At 37.9% G+C, this 22,872-nt stretch overlaps 1 protein-coding gene across 2 annotated transcripts in view; it reads right to left on the bottom strand.

Annotated features, from left to right (window-relative positions):
* Positions 1–21,963, bottom strand: part of UHRF2 (ubiquitin like with PHD and ring finger domains 2) — an 82,001-nt gene extending 60,038 nt beyond the window's left edge. For both annotated transcript variants that reach the window (XM_049634467.1, XM_049634475.1), the window contains exons 1-3: positions 21,417–21,963; positions 14,659–14,892; positions 2,580–2,839 (exon numbers count right to left, since the gene is read on the bottom strand). In XM_049634467.1, the coding sequence (XP_049490424.1) occupies positions 2,580–2,839; positions 14,659–14,892; positions 21,417–21,569 (647 nt within the window). In that variant the 5' untranslated portion in view covers positions 21,570–21,963. The remainder of the gene's footprint in view (positions 1–2,579; positions 2,840–14,658; positions 14,893–21,416) is intronic.
* Positions 21,964–22,872: the final 909 nt, after the last annotated feature.

The raw sequence follows: 22,872 nt of genomic DNA, 5'->3' as shown, positions 1-22,872 counted from the left end.
GAGAGAGGGGGAGAGAGGGAGGGGGGGAGAGAGAGAGAGAGAGAGAGAGAGAGAGAGAGAGAGAGAGAGAGAGGAAGGGAGACACAGAACCTGAAGCAGGCTCCAGGCTCAGAGCTGTTAGCACAGAGCCAGACAGGGGGCTCCAACTCAGGGACTGCGAGATCATGTCCTGAGCCCAACTCGGACACTTAACTGACTGAGCCACCCTGGCGCCCTGGTCCTGTTGGTATTCTTAAAGCATGAGAGATGGAAAATAATATTCCAAGGAGGGAATAACCAGTCCAGCACAACAGTAACATTACTGGGCTTATTCTAGATATTTTCTAGGTATCTAAGGATGATAAAACATCCTTACAGTGCATTTTTAAATTAAGTTTATTTATTTTGAGAGAGACAGTGGGAGTGGGGGAAGAGAGGGAGAGAGAACCCCAAGCAGGCTCTGCACTGACAGCCGATACAGGGCTCGAACTCACGAAACTGTAAATCACAAACTGAGCAGAAACCAAGGGTTGAACACTTAACTGACTGAGCCACCCAGGTGCCCCCAGTTTAAGTATCTAATAGCCATATTCTACTGATTCACTTGGAACTTACTACTCAATAAAATTCTATTACTGCTGCTAAGCCATACACTCCAAAAGCACTACACAATGTATGCTCCATCCAAGGAATCAAGAACTTTTTTATTAGCTTAGTGAGATCATTATGTACTTTACTATAGTTTTTAACTTACTTTTCCAGTAACCATGGGAAACAAGATTAACAAGATTTGCTATCCATCTTTATTGGGTCATGTCTATACCAACCTTCTGTTATTTGAGATTCTTATCCAGAAGCTCATCTATTTTATACTTTGTTTTATATAGTCTTTTTCTCCTTTTAAAGATGTAAATGACATTTACCTACCACTAAGCTTCTGTCATCTTTTATCTCTTAAAGATAGTTCAACTATTATATCTTTTAAGTTGCCAACAGTGACACATTTAATTATAACACATAAAAGTATTTAGGACAAATTAATTTTAGTAAAAGAGAGTCTAAACCCAATAAGCATGGGAAGACTAACATTTATTCTAATGAAGACAAATATCTCCTTCTTTAAAAAAACAAAAAACAAAACAACAACAACAACAAAAAAAACCCAGCCAAATCAATGCTGAGGTACAGTGATTTGTGCCCTAATTACACCAAACTCAGGCCTATCCCTGGAAAAGTCCTACTCCAATAGCAAGAGCCCCTAAACTGTTGAAAATTTAATAAGCCTTGGTTTGCTTAGTGTTTAAAGCTTAATACCCTATTTCTTTGCCATGCCATTCTGTACAATATACTTTGCCAATACTAGATGCTTTACTGGATTATTTCTTCTATTCTCTAAGAAATAAAACTCAAAGCAAATCAGGAACTCTAATTATTGATAGCAAATATACAGAGAGCTTAAGTTCCCTATACAGTATCTTGACTCTTTGCTACATCATTCATAAACTCATAAACTGATTACAACCAACACACCAACTCCAAACCCTTTCTATCTCAGCCTTGATTTACCAATAATGCCAGTTCTGGCCAATTCTAGATCTTAATATTCATTCTAGTTGTTGGTTATATGATGTCCTATTTGTTGTAGGAAGTCTCATTTGAAATAAGCAACGTTGGCAAGTTAGCCAAAACCATAAGAAATATCAGAAAAGTAGATTAAAGTGATCTACTTTTGACCCCTTTCCAGGTATCCTGGAACTCTGGGTTAACAGCAAAGTATTTTATACCATTTTATGGCAAGAAAAATCACACTAGTTTTGGATACTGAACTCTTATACTAGATAAAGATTTGGTAGTCTAATATTTCCACACATTAAGGTTATCATGATGACTCAAGTTCATTTAGTGTGTTGAATAAATACTAAATCTGCCCCAATGGTAACTTTTATAGTAGGATTTTGAAAATAGGTAATTAAAAAAAAAAAAAAATTCAGTTTTAGAATCTTGACCCTCAAGGCAAGTTCTTAACAGTTTTCAAATGAACATTTAAAAACATTTCATTGGGAGAGGGGGAGAAGGGAGTGACTGCTGGGTATGGGGGTTTTTGTGGGGAAGGAATAAAAATCTTCAAAAATTACTTTGTGGTCATGAACAATCCTGTGAATACACTAAAAACACTGAACTGTACCCTTTAAATGGGTAAACTGTGTATGTGAATTTTCTCAGTAAGCTATTCAACAAACATTCTTAACCTCATCCTAAAAGCTACTACTCTACATGTTATTACATGCTTTCTAAAACATTACTGAATACACATAAACAAAAAAACCCACTAATATCACAGAGGAAGAGACAAAGAGAAACTATTACATGCTAAATTAAGCCAGGTATTAAGATACCAAAAACAACAAACCACTTAGGAGCCAGAGATGACTAAGCATTAAGAAGCCCTTATTACAACCATTAAACAAAGGATAACAGACTGAACATGACCCCTAAAAGATTTCTCCAGAGAGACTATTATTTGAAAACAATCTTGGATGGAAGGCTTTGCTTCTATAAACAAAAATATGAATGAAGTCCTCAATAGCATGAGCACTTACTCATCATACTCGATATGATAAATAACGTCTTCATCAGCAGCAACAGAGTCTGAATTAGACGTAGAGGGCACACTGTCCAATTTATTTGTGTTCTCTTTGGAATTATGATTTACATTTCCATTAGTCCTTTTACAAGAACTGCCATTCTTCAGTGGAGTTTTGCCACGTGAATGTCCATCAGAAGCTCTAGTAACACTACGTATACGGGCTTCAAACCAAGCACCAAGGCCGACATCTCTGGCATCCACCAATTCATTTACCTAAAAAAAGTTTAAAATTAGTTAATGAAGCTTAATTTCATCTATTGCTTCAAAAACCATACTATAACTCAAGTTACTGTGAGAATTATCAAGGTTAATAACATTTGCAGCTATTCATGTTTAATTTCAAAGATTAGATCAGAACTATTCTTTTTGGACTATACTGTGAAATCTGTTATTTACTAATATGAAAATTAACTTTCCTTCCAATTTTGTTCAATGAAATAGATGTTTTCTTTTACTCCTTGCCTGGGTCTACATTAGACTTTTAAAAATATCATTCTTGTGTTCCCAAGAGTTGTTCTAGCAAGTCATTAAATAAGTATTTCACTTAGTGAAAAGCAGGGACTTCATAGTATGGTGGCTGTTATTGATTTGCTCCATTAATTTCTTCAGAATCCTAGCAATAACTTATATAGTCAGTTCAACAGAAAACAGTTAAGTATTAAACAGAAGAAACTTGAAAATGGGGGAAATTATACACATGAATAAAGAGAAGAATCTAGTGAACCTATATATATAAAATGGGGTAAGTTCCACTACCTGTTAATAATTCACTAACAAATACATTATTTAGTATTTCAAAGAACAAAGAAAATAAAAAAGAGAACAGATGTATAAGATGCAAAATAGATGTAACTCAGGTCTAGTGGATGATTCAGAACTAAACCATGCAATCTGACAAAAGGAAAACTGTACATTAGAAAATATGACTATCAGGGGCGCCTGGGTGGCTCAGTCAGTTAAGCGTCCGACTTTGGCTCAGGTCACAATCTCACGAGTCGTTGAGTTCCAGCCCGTATCAGGCTCCACGCTGACAGCATGAAGCCTACTGGGGATTCTCTCCCTCTCTCTCTCTGTACCTCCCTGGCTCATGGTCGCTCTCTCTCTCAAAATAAATAAGTAAATAATAAATAAATAAATAAATAAAATATACATGTATATGTACATATAAATAAAATATATATGTATATATATAAAGGTTTCAAACTACCAAGCTAACATACAAGGTAGACTATAGACAAAACCAAAAAATATTAACAATCACTGCCATTAGAGGTATAATATCTGACCAAAAGTACTGTAAATAATGAATACAACAGCAAATGAAAAGTTTCAAAGACATAATAACATCTGACATAATATGAGAACAAAGAGTTTAGGAGGACAGAAAAAGATGTAAGGGTAAACCAGTCTAGACATAAGAAAGAATCAGAGCTGAAACACGACATACTTTACACAAATTAATTCATTTGGACACAAATGCTTTTCTTCAATAGTCACTGACAAATTTAAAGACATTTACTTTCTTACAGGCAACATTAGGTAAAACAAAAACTAAAGTTAAGGTCTATCATACTTGGGAGAATAAACTGAGACTATTCTTTCACAGCAAATCAAAATATAAGATTGTATGTAGCACTACATAATTATAGAAGAAAATGTGGCATGCAATGGATACTGAAATAGTAACAGGAAACATAAGGAAATCTAAAAATACTCCCATTGCTTATACATCACACATAAGAGAACTTACTATCTCAAAGAGGTAGGACATCCTTTGAGTACAGCAACCTGAGACTTATAATTGTAAACAAGATCTACAAATTTTCATTAAGCATATGACAATGTATATAACCTGGGTGGGGAAAAAATGCCTTTTAATTAAAAAGTAAGGTTTTAGCACATTATGTGGACATACTAAACTAGGTCAAATTTAATGTGTCAAAATGCATGCAAGAAGTTAAAGGTAAAGCCTAGGTTTTGAATATAGTATAGAAGACGGTACTTAATATGATTAACATGAAAATAGGATACTGCCATGGTAAATTTCTTGGATTTCATGGTAATCCAGTTCAAATTCAGAACTGATTGATAAAAAGTTAGGATATGTTATGATAAAAAAACCCTCTGTAAAGTAGGTCTAGATGAAACATATCTCAGTAATAATGGCCTTATGTGAAAAACCCACAGCTAACACACTCAATGGTGAAAAACAGAGTTGTTCCGAGGTCAAGAACGAGACAAGGATGTCCACTCTCACCACTTTTATTCAAATTAGCACTGGAAGCCCTAGCTACAGCAATTAGACAAATAAATAAAAGGCATCCAAATGGGGCCGCCTGGGTGGCTCAGTCGGTTAAGCGGCTGACTTCGGCTCAAGGTCATGATCTCACGGTCCGTGGGTTCAAGCCCCGCGTCAGGCTCTTGTGCTGACAGCTCAGAGCCTGGAGCCTGTTTCAGATTCTGTGTCTCCCTCTCTCTGACCCTGCCCCGTTCATGCTCTGTCTCTGTCTCAAAAATAAATAAATGTTAAAAAAAAAAAAATTTAAAAAAAAAAAGGCATCCAAATGGCAAGGAAGAAGTCAAACTCTCATTATTTGCAGATGACATACTATACACAGAAAACTTGAAAGACTCCACCAAATAACTGTTAGTGATAAATGAATTCAGTAAAGTCATAGGATACAAGATCAATGTACAGAACTCTGTTGCATTTCTTTTTGTTGTTATTGCATTTCTATACACTAATAAGGAAATAGCAGAAAAGAAAATAATCTCATTTACAGTTGCACCAAAAATAATAAAATTATCCAGGAATAAACTTAACCAAAGAGGTGAAAGACCTGTACTCTGAAAACTATAAAACACTGATGAAAAAAATTCAAGACACAAAGACAGAAAGACATTCCATGCTCATGAATTAGAAGAACAAATACTGTTAAAACGTCTAGACTATCCAAAGCAATCTACAGATTCAACACAATCCCTATCAAAATACCAACAGCATTTTTCATAGAACTAGAAAAAAAAAATCTTAAAATTTCTATGGAACCAAAAAAAGACCTCGAGTAGCCAAAGCAATGTTGAAAAAAGAAAAACAAAGCTGGAAGTATCACAATTCCAGATTTCAAGTTATACTACAAAAAGAGATAATAATTAAAGCAGTATGATACTGGGGCACCTGGGTGGCTCAGTGAGTTGCACGTTCAACTCTTAATTTCAGTTTAGGTCATGATCCCAGGGTCGTGGGATCAAGCCCTGCATCAGGCTCTGTGCTGAGCATGGAGCCTGCTTAAGATCTGCTGTCTCTCTCTCTGCTCCTTTCTCCTGCTTGCACTCTCTCAAATCAAAAAATAAAAACAAAAAACCCAAAAACACCTAGTATGGTGCTGACACAAAAACAGACATATGGGTCAATGGAACAGAACAGAAAACCCAGAAATAAACCCATAATTATATGGTCATTTAATTGTTGACAAAGGAAGAATAAAGATCCAATGGGAAAAAGTCTCTTCAACAAATGGTGTTGGAAGAACTGGACAGCCACATACAAAAGAATGACACTGGACAACTTTCTTACACCAAACACAAAAATAAATTCTAATGTGGGACCTAAAATCATCAAAATCCTAGAAGGGAGCACAGGCAGTAATGTCTCCGACACTGGCCATAGTATCTCCTCAGTATGGCCATATGATTTGTCATAAATCACTATACTCAGGGAAGGGAAATAAAAGGAAAAATAAACAACTGCGACTACATTAAAATAAAAAAACTTCTGCATAGTGAAGGAAACAATCAACAAAACTCAAAGGCAACCTAATGAATGGGAAAAGATATTGGCAAATGACATATCCAATAAAGGATTAGTGTCCAAAATATATAAAGAACTGATAAAACTTAATACTCAAAAAACAAACAATCCAATTAAAAGATGGGCAGATGACATGAATAGACATGTCTCCAAAGAAGACATACAGATGGCCAATAAACATGTGAAAAGATGCTCAACATCACTCATCATCAGGGAAATGCAAATCAAAACTACAAGGAGATATTACCTTACACCTGTCAAAATGGCTAAAATCAAAAACACAAAAAGCACCCAATGTGGGTGAGGATGTGGAGAAAGGGGAACCCTCCTGCACTGTTGGTGGGAGTACAAACTGATGCAGCCATTGTAGATAACAGTATAGAGGTTCCTCAAAAAGTTAAAAATAAAACTACCTTATTATTCAGTAAAGCACACTACTGGGTGTTTATAAAGGATACAAAAACACTAATTTGAAAGGCTATATTCACCCATGTTCCACCATTATTTACAACAGCGAAATTATAGAAGTAGCCCAAGTATCCATAGATAAATGAATAAAGACATGGTGTATACACACACAGACACAGACACACACATGTAGTATTATTCAGCCATTAAAAAGGAATGAAATCTTTGCATTCCTTTATTTATTATTATTTGCAATAACATGGATGGAGCTAGAGAGTACAATGCTAAATGTCAGTCAGAGAAAGGCAAATTCCATGATTTCACTCATGTGGAATTTAAGAAAACAAATGAACAAAAGAAAAAAAAAAGAGAGAGACAAACCATGAAACAGACTGAACTACAGAGAACAGCCTGGTGGTTATCAAACCGGAAGTGAGCGGGGGATGGATGAAATAGGTGATGGGTTGGGGTGCCTGGGTTAAGCATCAGACTCTTGATTTCAACTCAGGTCATGAACTCATTCGTGGGTTCATGAGATCAAGCATGGTGCCTTCTCTCATCCCACCCTCTGCACGCACTCTCAAAATAAATAAATAAACTTTAAAAAAAAAAAAGGGAAATAGGTGATGGGGATTAAAGAGTACACTCATCATGATGAGCACTAATATACAGAATGTTGCATCACTATACTGCACATGTGAAGCTGATATAACTGTGTTAACTATACTGCAATAAAATAAAAAGAAATACAAAATCTAAACACCTCTACCCTGAATAAATAAACGGAATTCTTATATAAAAATCTTCCTATCACCATGGTGTGGGTGGGAGGGGAAGGTGGGCTCACTGACAAGTTGTTTATGGTCTATCTAGAAAGAGGTAATCTATCCTCAGCCAGCAAGTACCTCCCCCAAAGAGGTCAAAACATCAAAACATGTAAAGATACAGGAAAACAAATTAATGGGGGAGAGGTGTTTGAGCTGAAGTCATGAGATAAAGTTAAAAACAAAACAAACTCAATTATATAAATTATGTAAATATAAAAAACATAGCCACATTCAGAGAAGAATCTACCACATCCAAGTAGGTGATATAAAAAAAGAAAAAAAGGAAGTATGGGAGGCAAGGAGAAATCATTAAAAAATGAAATATCAACAAATACTAGAAAATTTACTATATGCCAGGTGTACTCCTAAGCACTTTATATGTTCTGTTTAAAACACACCAGCTCTGCAGATAAACCTAGGTTTAAGTTTGTCTCTAACATCTACTAGATATAACCTAGAACAAATTACTTAACCTCCCTCACCTCAGCATCTTTATATACTTTGCTGTGTATTAAGAGATTGGGTGACAAAATCCACATGATGTGCCAACCTAGCAAGCATAGACACAAATGAAACAACTTTGCCTCCTTCTGCTAAGTATCAGTATGTCCAATTATAAGACTCATTAAACCTCAGTATAGTCTTAATACCATAGTCTTCTTAGTAAAGATATTAGCAGTTTATAATTATGCTCATTAACTCCTTTAATAACTATAATACAAAGTCATTCTTATTTTCGAATGAGGTACAGAAGTAAATACACTAGTCCTCAGAAGATACACAGCTAGAAGTGGGAACTGTGATAAAGCTGATACAGGTTTCTCTGACTCTGGGACTCTCTCACTATATCATGTTGTTTTCTAAAATTTACAAATCAGAGAACAATGTGGTTCCATTTACATAGAGTTCAGAAAGAAAATAAGGGATGCCAATATAGGTTAAAGGTTATTAAGAGGTTATTAAAGGGTAACAATAGGATAAAGTTAATAAAAAGTGAAGAAATAATTACCATAGAAATTTGGGTTATTAGTGGGGCGCCTGGGTGGCTCAGTCAGTTAAGTGTCCAACTTCAGCTCAGGTCAGGATCTTGTGGTTTGTGAGTTCGACCCCCACGTCAGGCTCTGTGCTGACAGCTCAGAGCCTGGAGCCTGCTTCAGATTCTGTGTCTCCCCCCTTTCTCTGTCTCTCCCATGTTCATGCTCTGTCTCTCTCTGTCCCTCAATAATAAATAAACATTTAAAAAAATTTTTTTAGAAGTTTGGGTATTAGTTACAACTAGGGAGGAGGGAGTAAGAATCAAGAGGGGGCCCCTGGGAAGTTCATGGGGGACTGCTTTATATTTCCTAATTTGGTGGTATTTACAGACATTGACTTCATAATATTTCACTAAGCTCTACTTTTTTGTATTGTCTATTACACTTCATAATCAAAAAGGTTAAAAATCAAGAAGAGCTGCACTATATGTAAAAGAAAATACTAAAGTATCCAGGAATTTTACTTAGTAATTATTGTGAAGTTTCCTCTTTCCTTTATTTCCTATAATGAGCATTAGAATATATGTAAAATTTAACAGTGCCACACACTTAACTAAACTCTAAAGGGCTTATTAGCATCATCATTCCAGAGTTATTTAGGCCAAGATGACAGTCATTTCAACAGTAGGATCTACTGTGAGTCATTCAAAGCTTCTGCATCCAAAAACCAGAACTAAACTCTATTTAGGTATTAAAAGTCCACTTTGTTTGAGAAAATTACCTCTCAGAAACAATGGGAACGGATGGACCCAGCCTCTGCACAATCTTCCACAGGCTGAGTGTGATAATGATACCTAGTTTCATTATGAAAAGATGTCTGAAACTGACCAAATGTTGCTCAGTTACCAAATAGGGCGAAACAAGAATGACGGTGGGTAAGAATTTCATTAAAATTCTATCTTCATGTATTAAGTTTAAATGTTTACCTATGCCACTTTTGAGATACTAACTTGAAAATGCATTTTTTTGTATCCACTTGAGGTCCAAAGAAAAGTTTAGGCAAAAAGGAAAGCCCCAAATCTGTTTGCTCATCCATAAAGCAATTTTAATTACAGACAGTCCTATGTCTATGAAAGGAAAATCTTTGCAAAGCAAAAGTGACATAAGCAGTAATTCAAGATAAAGGCAAAAAAAACCCTCCCAATTTTACTGAGCTAGGAACAATTTAATTTTGATGAGACTTGCTTAAAGGAAAATATTCAAAACAAACCAATTTAAAGGTAGCAGCTTCTAAGAGTTTTCAGGTTAGCCAAAGATAAGTTTTAATAGCTAACAACATTCCATGAAAACAGGGGGCAATATCATTTGTTTATCCTTGCATCTCTAATATCTAGTACAAATATATACTAGATAACCATTTATTCGATGAATGAATTACCCAGAAATAAGCACTTCTACATCAAAAAAAAAAAAAAAAAAATCAGTGAAAATTTCAAATACCTATGACAATTACTAAGCTTAATGAAAAAAGCAAATAAATCTGTTACTCTCTTCAACTAGTAAGTTAAATGCAGCTCTGACTAAACATTACAAATAACAGCCTTTTGAGAGTTTAAGTTCCAGCTTGTATGTGTGTTTCATGTATTTCCTAAATGAGGAAAGGGAGACCATGTAAAACTTGCCACATTTGTACCACTGGGAAGCAGCTGAACTGGAATTTGAAAGCAAGTCTGATGACAAAACTGAATACCTTAACCTCTACGCTATATATTAACATGAAATATAAGAGTTGTTTAAAAAGTTAGGTACATGAGGGGTGATTGACCAGCTCAAGTCAGTAGAGCATATGACTCTTGACCTCAGGGCCATTACTCAAGCCCCACACTGGATGTAAAGCTTTAAAAAAAAAAAAAAAACCGACAAAAAATACTCCTGTGTCCTATACATAAAATCCTCTTTAAAAAGAAAAAAAAAGAAGAAAAAAAATGTATTAAAAAAAGTTAGGTGCTAGAAATAGTGGGCAAAGTAGTAATACTGAAAATGAAATGCATAGATCTGCTGAGAAAAGCAGTTTCTCATAATGGTCTTCTGAATTTGGTTGGAGACATGGAAGGGTACTGAGAAATATGCTAAACAGAAAGAATTTAAGTTGACTAGACAGCTTAACCTGGACAATACATAAGCTGGCCCTCCTATGAAAATAAATTCTATACCTTCACTGCCCAAAATCTATCAAGTCAAATGTAGCAGCTTCTCAACTGTTACCCTTAGCCAAAAAGTCAAAATGTAAACTTAACATAGATACAGATGGCTACATACATATTTATGGATATATGGATATACAGGAATTATATATACATACATAAACCTCCTTAGTCTGGCATCTAAGGGTAATAAGAGCAATGATACTCCAGTAGCAAGAAGCATACCTAGTCCCCAGATCTTGGTTTCTAATACCATTCCCCAATTAAAGAATCAAGGCTCCTTAAGGAAATGGTTGATTCCAGGGCTGGGGCAGAAATAACTAAGATGAGCCTGGAGCAACTTCTAGGGCCAGAAAGAAGGTGCTTTAACAAAAACAAAAAACCCCACAAAAATGGAGGTATACTGAAGGGATATGTGGAAAAAAATATCCCTACTGATGTGAATAAATGACTAACAAAAAATAAATGGGGGAAAAGAGATCAGTCTCTCATGTAGAATTCCCAATACATTTTGTAGGTAATCTACCCTTCATGAAGTAGAGTTCATAACTCCCTCCTTAAGTTTGGGCTACAGGTAGGGACTTCATCTCAAAGACTACAGCATGGAAAAAGGGGGAGGGGAAGAGTAACTTCACAGTGAAGAAACTTGACAAATGTTACCTCAGCCAGGTAATTAAGGTTCATAGCAACAGGGATAACTTAACTACTGATGTAAAAACCCAAGCTATAATTAGCAAATGGAATGCTGATAGCTTGTGCCCTACATAGGATGTGATGAAAATAGCACTATACTTCTGTGGTTTTCCTCCAAAAATATGTAAATCCAGTCTAATGATGAGGAAAACAAGATGAATACTAATAGAAGGGTATTTTACAAAGTATCTGACCAGTACTCCTCGAAACTGTCAAGGTCATCAAAAAGAAAAGTCTGAAAAACTGTCACAGCCAAGAGGAGCCTAAGGAAATTCAACAACCATTCTCTATCGCACTAATGTAAATATGGTACCCTAGATGGGATTCTGGAATAGAAAAAGGACATTAGATAGAAGCTAAGGAGACAGGGTTCATTAATTATAACTAATGTACCATAGTATCATTAATGTAAAATGCTAAAGTTAACAGGGCAAACCAGGTGTGTAATATATGGAAAATTCTAGTATCTTCCCAATTATGCTATAAATCTAAAATTGTCCTAAAATAACAAATTTATTTAGGAAAAAAACATAGAAAATACTGGTTACTCAGAGGGATGAAATCTCCAAAAGGGGACTTTCAATATTAATAATTCTGTCTAAATTTTGAGTACTACATAAAAGTTTTTTTAAATTTATTTATTTTAATGTTTTATTTATTTTTAGAAAGAGAGAGCATAAGCAGGTGAGGGGCTGAACGAGAGGGACACAGAATCCGAAGCAGGCTCCAGGCTCTGAGCTGTCAGCACAGAGCCTGACGCGGGGCTCGAACTCACAAGCTGTGAGATCATGACCTGAGCTGAAGTTGGATGCTTAACCGACTGAGCCACCCAGGCACCCCCATAAAAGTTTTAATTGATATGTCTTGCTCATATCATGTTAATTTATTCCCAGACTTTACATTTTCTTATTGTAAGTTTTTTTTCTTTTACTAAATGATGGTAACAAGGAAAGCTATTGGTATTTAAAGAGCCACCTTACTGACTGTTCACATCCTTCTAATAGGTTTATCTTAGTCTTTCCATATATCCATAAATAACTTTGCCTTCTCCAATATTTACACTTTGTTGTTCTCCTACCTATCTGCATCATCTAGAAAGACGTTAAGTAACAGCATTAACTGACTTCTGTGGCTCCTGTCTTTAATGGGAAGGCTTTTGGCTTTTCCCCACTATTATATGAAGTATGGTTTAAAATATTCATCCACTCCCCTTGTTTCACTTACCAAGGATTTTTTAAAATTTAGAAATGGACCCCCCCTTTTAAGATTAGATCACTTATTTATTAATATGATGAATTATATTACTATATTGGGGGTTGGGTGAAATGGGTGAAGGGAGTCAACTGTGTGGTAACAGAAGGTAACTAGACTCGTGGTGATCACCTCGTAGTGTTATCAAATTATAAAGCTGTACACCTGAATTTTAGGTGGCAAACTATAAAGCTATATAACTTGAAACTTCTATTTAAAAAAAAAATCCAAATAATGAACTACCCCACTTCTTGACAAACCATACTTGGTCAAGGTATTATGTTCTTTTAACATATAATCATAGTTTTATTTGCTAAATATAACTTAGGTTTTACATCAATAACTTAGTGATACTGGTGTCCTTTTTGTCATGTTTTAGAATCAGCATTATATTAAATTTAAAAAGCAACTGGAAGCTTTCCTTTTTTTTAAGATGTGGGTCAATTTAGATAATACAATAGAGGTTTAAGGTAATTTATCAGTGTAGCCATCTAGACCAGGTACTTTGGAAATATAGGTCTTGGTGGGTTTTCTTGATTTTATATACATATGGACTTTCTGCATTTCTCCTTAGATCAAAAATTATCTCTATTTGCATTTTCTTAAATAATTTATTTCAGCTACCAATTTTTTAAATTTTCGCCTTAAAAATGCTCTAAAAAATTGAGTCTAGGTCCCAATTTGTCTCAACCAGTATGAATGAAGAAAAATAGTTTTAAGGATAGAAAAGGATGAAGGAAACTGTCAATTATTTCTACAAAATTTATTAGAATTTGAAAAAGTTGGTAGATACAAGGGTCAATAAATATTATCAATTGCACTTCCATATGTATGCAAACAAATCACAATTTTAAAAGATAACCATTTATAACAGCATTTAAAAATGCAGCTACTAGAATAAGATATATAGAGAAAACTGATAATGAGGTAAACATCGAAGTTGATGGAGACATTATGTTCAAGAATGAAGGTCAATTCTCCAAGTTACTCTATAGATTCAGTTCCCATCAAAATCCCATATTATTTATCTGCAGAGTTTTGGCAAACTAATTTTAAAATTCTTACATCCAAGTGTTAAGCAAGACACCCTTGACTAGGAATAGATCTGGGAGATTGGGGGTAGGGAGGTAACAGTCTACTAGGCTACTAGTACTTAGAATAGTATAAGCACAGAAATACACAAGCAGACCAATGGAACACAGTAGACAGCAGTTATGCAGCATCCTGTGAGTGAACGAGCACTATTTCTAGACAAAAATTCCTAATGAAATTCTAGAACATGTGCACCTAGATACACAAAGGTTCAAAATAGCTGAAACTGGGAAAAGTCCAAATGTATCTATTAATCATGGATTAAATATACTGTAGCATGTTAATAGAATAATGTAATCATGAAAAGTAAAATATAACTATATGCATGAGAATCGAAGCTGTGAAAAAGTAGAATTCCATTAGATAGACTTCAAATATAGGCAAAGCAAATCATTTTTTTAGAGATAACATAAGTAGTAACACTAAAGAAAAACAAAACAAAATGATCATGATAGTTTACCTCTTCAGATAAGAGGGAGATATGTTCTGGGAGAGGCACACAAAAGGCTTTAAAAAGGAACTGGCATTATTCTACTTAACCTCACTGCAATTACATAGGTTTTTGTTTTATATTCTTTAAACTGTACTTATACATTTTATAATACATTTATCTATATACTTCACAATTTTTAAAGACTACTTTTAAAAGTTAAAGTATCAACAGCTCAGTCTTTACTTGCAAATAAGTGAAGATTGATTGCCATTTGAAACATTCTAAAGAGAACAGACATTTGTATTCTCACAACTATGAAGTCTAAAGAAGACAACATACCTTATATAGCCCAATGCCAGGATCAATAAGAAAATCACAAGTTGATGTAGACGGCTGACCAGAAAGTCCCACCCTTGGGGTTTTCTTTACTTTAGGTGGGCTATTAGAACAGGGTTTGGCCTGTACATCAGTCTGTTTAGATGTGCTAGGAAGATCAGGGTCTGGGCGAACTAGTAGCTGAATTATGTCATTCAGTCCAACATCATAGTCAAATAAAGTATATCCATTTTCCAACTAGAAAAAAAGAATAAAAAAGATTAAAATGCTTCTCTAAAAATTTGATCTTTCTACATCTTTAGTTACTCAACTGTCCTAGCCAAATTATTAAAACAAAATTCATAGCAATGCAATTTAGTGAACTTAAAACCATTCCTACTACTTTATGGCCTCAGATGTCAGCATCTTCTCAGGACCTCAATAAATTCTTAAGAATCATTCTGTATTACCTATCAGGAAGACGGATAGCCACTGAAACCAAGAATGCACCATTGCTTCTGTGACTTCAACACCCAGGCAGAAAAACTCTAGATTTCTCACCAGGTCTTATTTATTTTAATTAACAGTATCTGAATCCACTGTAAGAAAGGAAGGTGAATTTTGCAAGTAAGAGGTTTTATGATCTTGTGTTCATAAAGACATTAAGTTAAAAATTTTATGTTTCTGAAGCACTGTAATTTTTTTTAAATCAAAAAAAAAATTGAAGAATAATTACAATTATTGTTCATGGTATTCCACTTGCCTAAAGTTCTCTAATTCTATTTGTAAAGGTTGTCAAGTTGTATCATGAAAAGTCTTCCAGGATGAATAGTGAATAAATTATCTTGCAACTTACCCATATTTTGGTAGAGACCTTGCCCACCTCCCCAATTTGCGGAAGTCCTAATCCCAAATATCTCAGTATGTGACTTTATTTGGAAACAGGATCTTTACAGAAGTAATCAATTAAAATTAGGTCATATGAGTGGGCTCTAAACCACTGTAATTGACATCCTCATAAAAAGTTTAAATTTGGAACACAGAAACAAACACAGAAGGAAGATGTGGAGGCAGCCACCTGACTGGAGCAATGCACCTACAAGCCAAGGAACTTAACAATAGATTGCTGGCAAACACTAGAAGCTGAAGGAAACAAGGATTCTCTATTAGAACCAGGAAACATGACCCTGATGATATTTTGATTTCAGACTCATAGCCTCTGGAAATAGAAGACAATAAATTTCTATCGTTTTAAGCCATGTAAGTTTTGGTACTTTGTTATAGAAACCCTCGAAAACTAAGTCTCCATTTTGTTTCTTTATAAAGTCAGTTGGCTATTTCACCATGATACAATAATAAAACCAAACTCCATAAATATCAAAACTATCATTTCCCCAGAAACATTACTAATTTAATCACTATTCATTTCCCCCTCTTTGTATATCATTCCTGTCACCAATCCTCAACTCCCTAACACAATAAGGCCATATTTCCAAAATCCACCAAAGAATGAAAGTTTGTCCATAAATATTGATAGACTTACTAAATGTACTAGATGAGTAATTTTAATTCAAGTGGTCCCAAAACACATCTAGCACAATCCTGCACATTACAGGTGTTACAGTTTTAACTACAATATGGGATCAAAAAATTCACAAATTTCCCAGGGGGGAATTAGACACCATCTCACAGGTTAGTTAACATACTTATTCCAAATAAGCCTAAGGAGTCTCTCAGGTCAATAAGCAGATAAGTCCCTATAGGGATTAGAGACTGTTTTGTTTTTAAATAAGGTAAGCAAAGGAGTACTGATGCATAGGGGCACTTATACCCCAATGTTTATAGCAGCACTCTCAACAATAGCCAAATTATGGAAAGAGCCTAAATGTCCATCAACTGATGAATGGATAAAGAAATTGTGGTTTATATACACAAAGGAGTACTATGTGGCAATGAGAAAGAATGAAATATGGCCTTTTGTAGCAACGTGGAAGGAACTGGTGAGTGTTATGCTAAGTGAAATAAGCCATACTGAGAAAGACAGATACTATATGTGTTCACTCTTATGTGGATCCTGAGACACTTAACAGAAACCCATGGGGGAGGGGAAGGAAAAAAAAAAAAGAGGTTAGAGTGGGAGAGAGCCAAAGCATAAGAGACTGTTAAAAACTGAGAACTGAGGGTTGATGGAGGGTGGGAGGGAGGGGAGGGTGGGTGATGGGTATTGAGGAGGGCACCTTTTGGGATGAGCACTGGGTGTTGTATGGAAACCAATTTGACAATAAATTTCATATACTGAAAAAATAAAAAAATAAAAAATAAATAAGGTAAGCAATATTAGCAAACAACAACTTCCTCTAATCCTGAATTCCTGGAGAAAACAAACTCAAGGAGCAAAAAGAACACCTTTTTCATTTGAAACATTCACACCTTCATTTGACATTCTCCAATACTCCTTTCCCCCAAAAAAGGTGAGAACATACTAGTTCTGGAATAGTTAAAAAAGTACAATTTGATCAAACATACAACTATTGCACATTATGACAGTGTTCAAAGCAGAAAATAAAAACTCTGTTAACATTTATAGGGCATGCAAACCAAACCAAAACAGTACAGTACATGCAAATTAACTGGAAGGACATTTCCTAAAATGAAGAGAGCTGTGAAGGCAGTAAAATAACTGGAAATCCAAAGTGCTTCCATAAACATTTTTCCATTGAAATCTGAGGCACAAGAGTCAGAGCGATAGTGGGGACATTCTCATATTCAATACCTCTGACTAGTTTCTACCAAGTGATTGGTCCAAATAACATAAGCTGCTTCAAATGGGATTTCGTTTGAAAGGAAAAGCAATGTGTGTAGTAAAACACGAAGCATATCAAGGCATGAGGCCCTATAATAGAAGTTAGGTTTACATTAACATGTAACTTTTCCTTCAATTATTCATGCTTGCTAGGAGAGTCACTTTTACCCAGATTATCTACTCCTTCCCTAATTCATAGGTATTCAGTTTTCAAAAAAAAGTGATTATCAGCCATTGCATAGTAACTTCCACACAGCTAGGCTATTGTGAATAATGTTGGAATGAATGTTACTTGAAAAGTAGTGAAGTGCCCCCAAATTAATGAAAGTGCAGACTGGAATTACTGTCATTTATATTATACTGTAAGAAAGAGATTGAGTCACTTAGAAATTATAAACACCTATGCGTTTCAGGCATGTAACTATAGTCCATCAACGTCTCATAGCTGAAAACGTTTCCGACTGCCATCCTAGAAGACAGGGGCACAGTCTTAGAATACTAGAAAGGCAGGAATGGCCCTAGAATTTTTTTATTATTGTTTTTTGGTTTTTTTTGCTAGACTGCAGTCTTCAATTTGTATTGGGTTGAAGTCAGAAATTCCAGGTAACAGTAAGAACTAGAAAAGTGATGCAAGGGAAAACTAGGAAGCAAACACCAACTGACAATTGCTGAGAAGTCAGGAGAGGAGAATTCATTCCAAAGGGGTTACTGATAAAGAATGCAGGTAAAGGGCATGAGGTTGACAACTTTTATGTATCTTTCCCATCACATATATAATATAAATATGACATACACATTCTCTTTCCCCTTTAAATAGGCAAAAACTTTTACTTTGTAATCCATGTGAAAACAGAATCTAGGGGCAAAAGCAACTACTCTGTTTTTCTTCAGCTTTGGTTCATGTCCCATCTACAGTGATACAAATGAAAAAAAGAGGAGGGAAGAAATTCCTTTAAAAGTAGGAAAGCTCCGGATTTTCAAAATATTTAGAGATCCATCAACCTAACTCTTCCCTAAAGACCCAATCCCCAGGATGCACACTCAAACTCCCAGAATAATGTCCAAGTGAGGTTACCCTACTCTAACCAGAACTCACAGCCCAGAACTGCTATTTTGACCCACAAAAGTGGAATCAATTACTCTGCTTCTCAAATTTAATTTGCATAGAGATCACCTGGGGACCTTATTAAAAATATGGATTCTACTTCGATAGGTGTAGCGTGAGGCTCCCAGGTGAAGCTAAGGCTGCAGGTCCTGCTGATTCAGGGACCATACTTTGAAGAGTAAGAAATTAGGAGACCGACTATTTTTCAACTCTGGTGGTCATGAGAATCTCCCATGCGGTCTTGTTATATTCAACCACTTGCAATTCTGGGGTGAGCTGAGCATCTATAATAAATATCCACAAGTGATATATACCAAAGACTATAAGTAACAGTCCTAACAAAAAGGGGTGGGGAATAAGGGAGAAAGGGTACCACTTACATCACAGGCACCATAAATTTATCTATGACTTTTTTTCTCACTATGTAGTAAGGGGTGCCTTTTTCTGATAAGCACAAAGGCAGTTTACAAGTGAGAGAAAGCCCTGTGATGCCAATCCAGTAGTTGTCTGCTATAGACATACTACTCTCTCCATGCACTGTGAACTCCAAAGAGATAATAATCACTGCCATGGCTACTTAGCTCACAAAGAAGTAAACAAAACAGAGCAGTGTCATCCTTCTGTCTTCAACTCAATGGGGCACCGAAGGTCCATTCCTCATCCCTACTGGTTTATCACTGAGCTGAAGAAATCAAAGTAGTGAGTTAAGAGTCCTGGGGGAAGAAGTACAAAAGGATAATTACCCTGAACAGTTTTTCCCTAAACCTGGAACTGACTTCCTGGTTTACTGGAAGTCTACTTTGTTGACCTAAATGTAACTCTATTTCTACTTTTTCCTCAAGACAGCCATGTGCAGGTTCTCTTTTTGCATATTTGATAATTAGACTTTAGGCGTGTTGCCCAGGAATATATTCTCATGCTTCATTTCTCTCTCGTGCTGAAGTCTCCTAAGTATCCCAGAATTCATGTACTATTATCCCTAGCTAGAAAATAAAACTCAGAAGACTTGATAACCTAATTTTCATCGTTGACCAAAAGATAAAAAAGGGATCACTGGAGGTACAGCAATATAAAGCTACATGGGGTTTAACATACACGATTTCAAAAGCAAGATTTACAACTAAAAATTGAACATGTGTTTTACAAGTCAAACAGTAAATGATCGACGTAAAAGAGCTGCAAACACATATAAAGATGCTACCACTTATTTGGAAACAAAATAGGGGCGCCTGGGTGGCACAGGTCACCATCTCGCGGTTTGTGAGTTCGAGCCCTCATCCGGCTGTGTGCTGACAGCTCAGGGCCTGGAGCCTGCTTCAGATTCTGTGCTTCCCCCTCTCTGCCCCTCCTCCCCTGCTCATGCTCTTTCAATAATAAGTAGACATTAAAAAAAAATTAAAATAAATTAAAAATAAAAACAAATTAAAATAACCTTGGCTCTTTCTCTGAGTATAATCTTGTTACTCTGAAATTTCTGGGTAGTTTTTGAAGCTAAACCTATGAAGAGAAGAAAAATATTCCTTTCAAATCCTTTGTGGCTATAGGAAAACGTTGGGGTGCCTGGGTGGCTAGTAGGTTGGGTGGCCGACTTCAGCTCAGGTCCTGATCTCACAGCTCCAGAGTTCGAGCCCCGTGTCAGGCTCTGTGCTGACAGCTCAGAATCTGGAGCCTGCTTCGGAGTCTGTGCCTCCCTCTCTCTCTGCCCCAACCCACTCGCATTCTGTCTCTGTCTCTCTCAAAAATAAAAAAAAATTAAAAAATTAAAAAAACAAAACAAAAAAAACGTTACTTCCACCAAATCAACAAGCTACATTTATTCCAAACCACAGAACTGGAGCCAAACTGTGGTCTACCCAACTGGAGAATGCCACCTTTTTTAGTGAATTAAAAAATAATAATAAGGCAAAGACAAAATAGAGACCTGCCTCTAGGTATAGACCATGAGAGACTTCTGGTATAGGTAAAATATTCAATATGTCAGGGCAGGGCCATACCATGCATGTAACTACTAGAGACACCCACAAACACCCTCACTCACTGCCAATACCACTTTCAGCCTTGTACGTACCGCTGGTTATGGTCCAGTTGCAGTGTTAAAAGGTTGGGTGAGGGGGACATTAGAAAGTGAGAACAGGAAGAATAAAACAGCCTTTCGTACTCTTTTCCACTGTGAAAATAATCCCCCTTGCCTATACCTGGCAGCTTAAACCCGATTCCGAATTACATCAAGAGCTCGCTCCTTCAGCCCAAGTCTCCAATCTTCAAGACAGATTTCAATTTTAGAAGAGAAGGTGAAGGAGGGGAGCCAGAAGTTTTGGAAAACCTTCGAATCTTCAGTGTGTTCAAAACCCTTCACAGCGAGCAGGCAGAACTAGGGATCTTGTGCCAAAGAGGAAGCGATTTTTAAGTTTCCCCTCTCCTATCTGCGAGCCGCGGAAGCACTGCGAGCCGTTAGCCGGGTCAGCCCTCCCCACCCGCACCGTGGCATGGCCGCCAGAGCCAGCTGCCCTCCCCGCCTCCAGGGGCGCCGGACCCCACTGAGCGCGGGAAGCGAGGGAACCCAGACGCTCTAGCGGGCTCTGCTGCGAGCTGCTGTTGCCCAGCTGAGAAAGAGGGGTGAGGTCTCCGCGCTCTGGGCGTCCCCTCCTCTCAACCCTCTAGGCGCACTTCCACAACGAGCTGGTAGGGACCCGCTGCACCCCCTCGGCGGGCCCTGGGCCTGCGCTATGAGCCTCGCGAGCTGCCCATCCCAGGAGGAGCCAGGTGCTCTCTACACGCGCTGCGCACCAAGCCCTCCGGCCCGCCGAGCCCACGCGTTTTGGAAGCGCCCTGGAAGCCCGGGCTTCCCGAGAGGGTGCGGTGGGCACGCCTCACCTGCTTGCCCCGGTAGAACAGGCGCTGGCACTCGGGCCGCACGTCGAAGAGCGCCCACACCCGTTCGCGCAGCTCCTCAATTGTGGCTTTGCGAGACACGTCCTCAATGGTGCGCGTCTGGGAGCCGTCGATGGTGCGAACCTGGATCCACATCTTGGCTCCGGGAAAGGGGGCTGGCCGGGCTTTGTCTCCCCCCGCTCTTCGGACGCCGCGCCCCGCCCGGCCCGTGCGACTTCCCCAGAGGCTCCGGCTCTCTGCGGGTGGCGGGCGAGCGCGCGCACAAACGAAGGAAACCGACCAGACGCTGGGCCCCACTGGCGGCGGCGACTGCTAGACCTCACGCCCGCCCAGCGGAGCCAAGAAGGAAAGGAAACCGGAACCAGTCGCAGGGTACGCCACTACCGCAACCACCGCCTCACAAATAGGAAGAAGCCTTGTCTGCGCCGCGCGGAGTGTTTACTTATAGAGAGCTCTAGCTCCCACATGGAGGTCACGGCGCCAACCCGGATCTCGCGAGATCGACGGCCGGTTCCGCCTTAAAGAGGAAGCAGCGAGGGAAGAAGCTACAGACCAGAGAGAACTAAGATGGGAGGGTGCGAGGAGGGCGGGTTGAGGGGCGGGGCTGCCGAGAGCAGTTACTTGTCTCTAGGCCTGCACCTGGGCCCTGAACACGCCCTCTAGCCTTTGGGTTTCGGGCCGTTACAAAGCCTACCACAGGGGTTCCCGGCTTAGTACCGGTTTTGGGACTGAGCAACTCCTCAGGTCTAGTGGATACAGCTTATGTGATCTCAAAAACATGTACAAAATAAACTCTGGCGTCCACTTGTATGATCATGAAAATGGGGGTGCGGGCGGGCACGGCCTAGATTTCTGAGAAAGCACACAAGGAAGTGAGCCTGTCCCACCGCGCTCGGCGGGACACTGCCCGCCAATGGGGCCTGGCGGGGCCCGCTGCCCAGGAAAAGACCCAGGATCCTGCTTCGCTAACTTCCCGCCGGGCCCGAATGCTGCCTTCGCGTGGAAACCTGCTTCCTGCGGTTTTCCACAGCTGGGCAGAGGTGGCGGCTTCAGTTCCGCAGGCCGCTGGTCCAGCTGCTATCTCTCCGATCCAATGGGGTCACACCTAGACCTCTGTGGGTCGCCCGGTGGGCCGATCTCCAGGACGTTGTTTGTGGACCTTCCTTACTGGTGCGCTTTTGACCTAAGGGATGGAGGGGTCATGGAAAACACTTAACAAAGGATGCGGAACTACACCCCTCAGAGGAAAAAACTCCCAAGATCCTACCAGGAGTAAATTCTCAGAAATAGGCCTATCGCAGCATTGCTTAACAGTGGGTTTATTTAAAACGAAAATGCTTTCATAAGAAGGAAAAGAGCATATGAAAGTAGAAATACTTTAGAGATATAGGTATAAAATTATATATATATATATATATATATATATATATATATATAA

This window comes from Panthera uncia, chromosome D4 (assembly GCF_023721935.1).
Source record: "Panthera uncia isolate 11264 chromosome D4, Puncia_PCG_1.0, whole genome shotgun sequence".
Classification (NCBI taxonomy): domain Eukaryota; kingdom Metazoa; phylum Chordata; class Mammalia; order Carnivora; family Felidae; genus Panthera; species Panthera uncia.
This window is presented reverse-complemented; position numbering and strand designations above follow the sequence as displayed.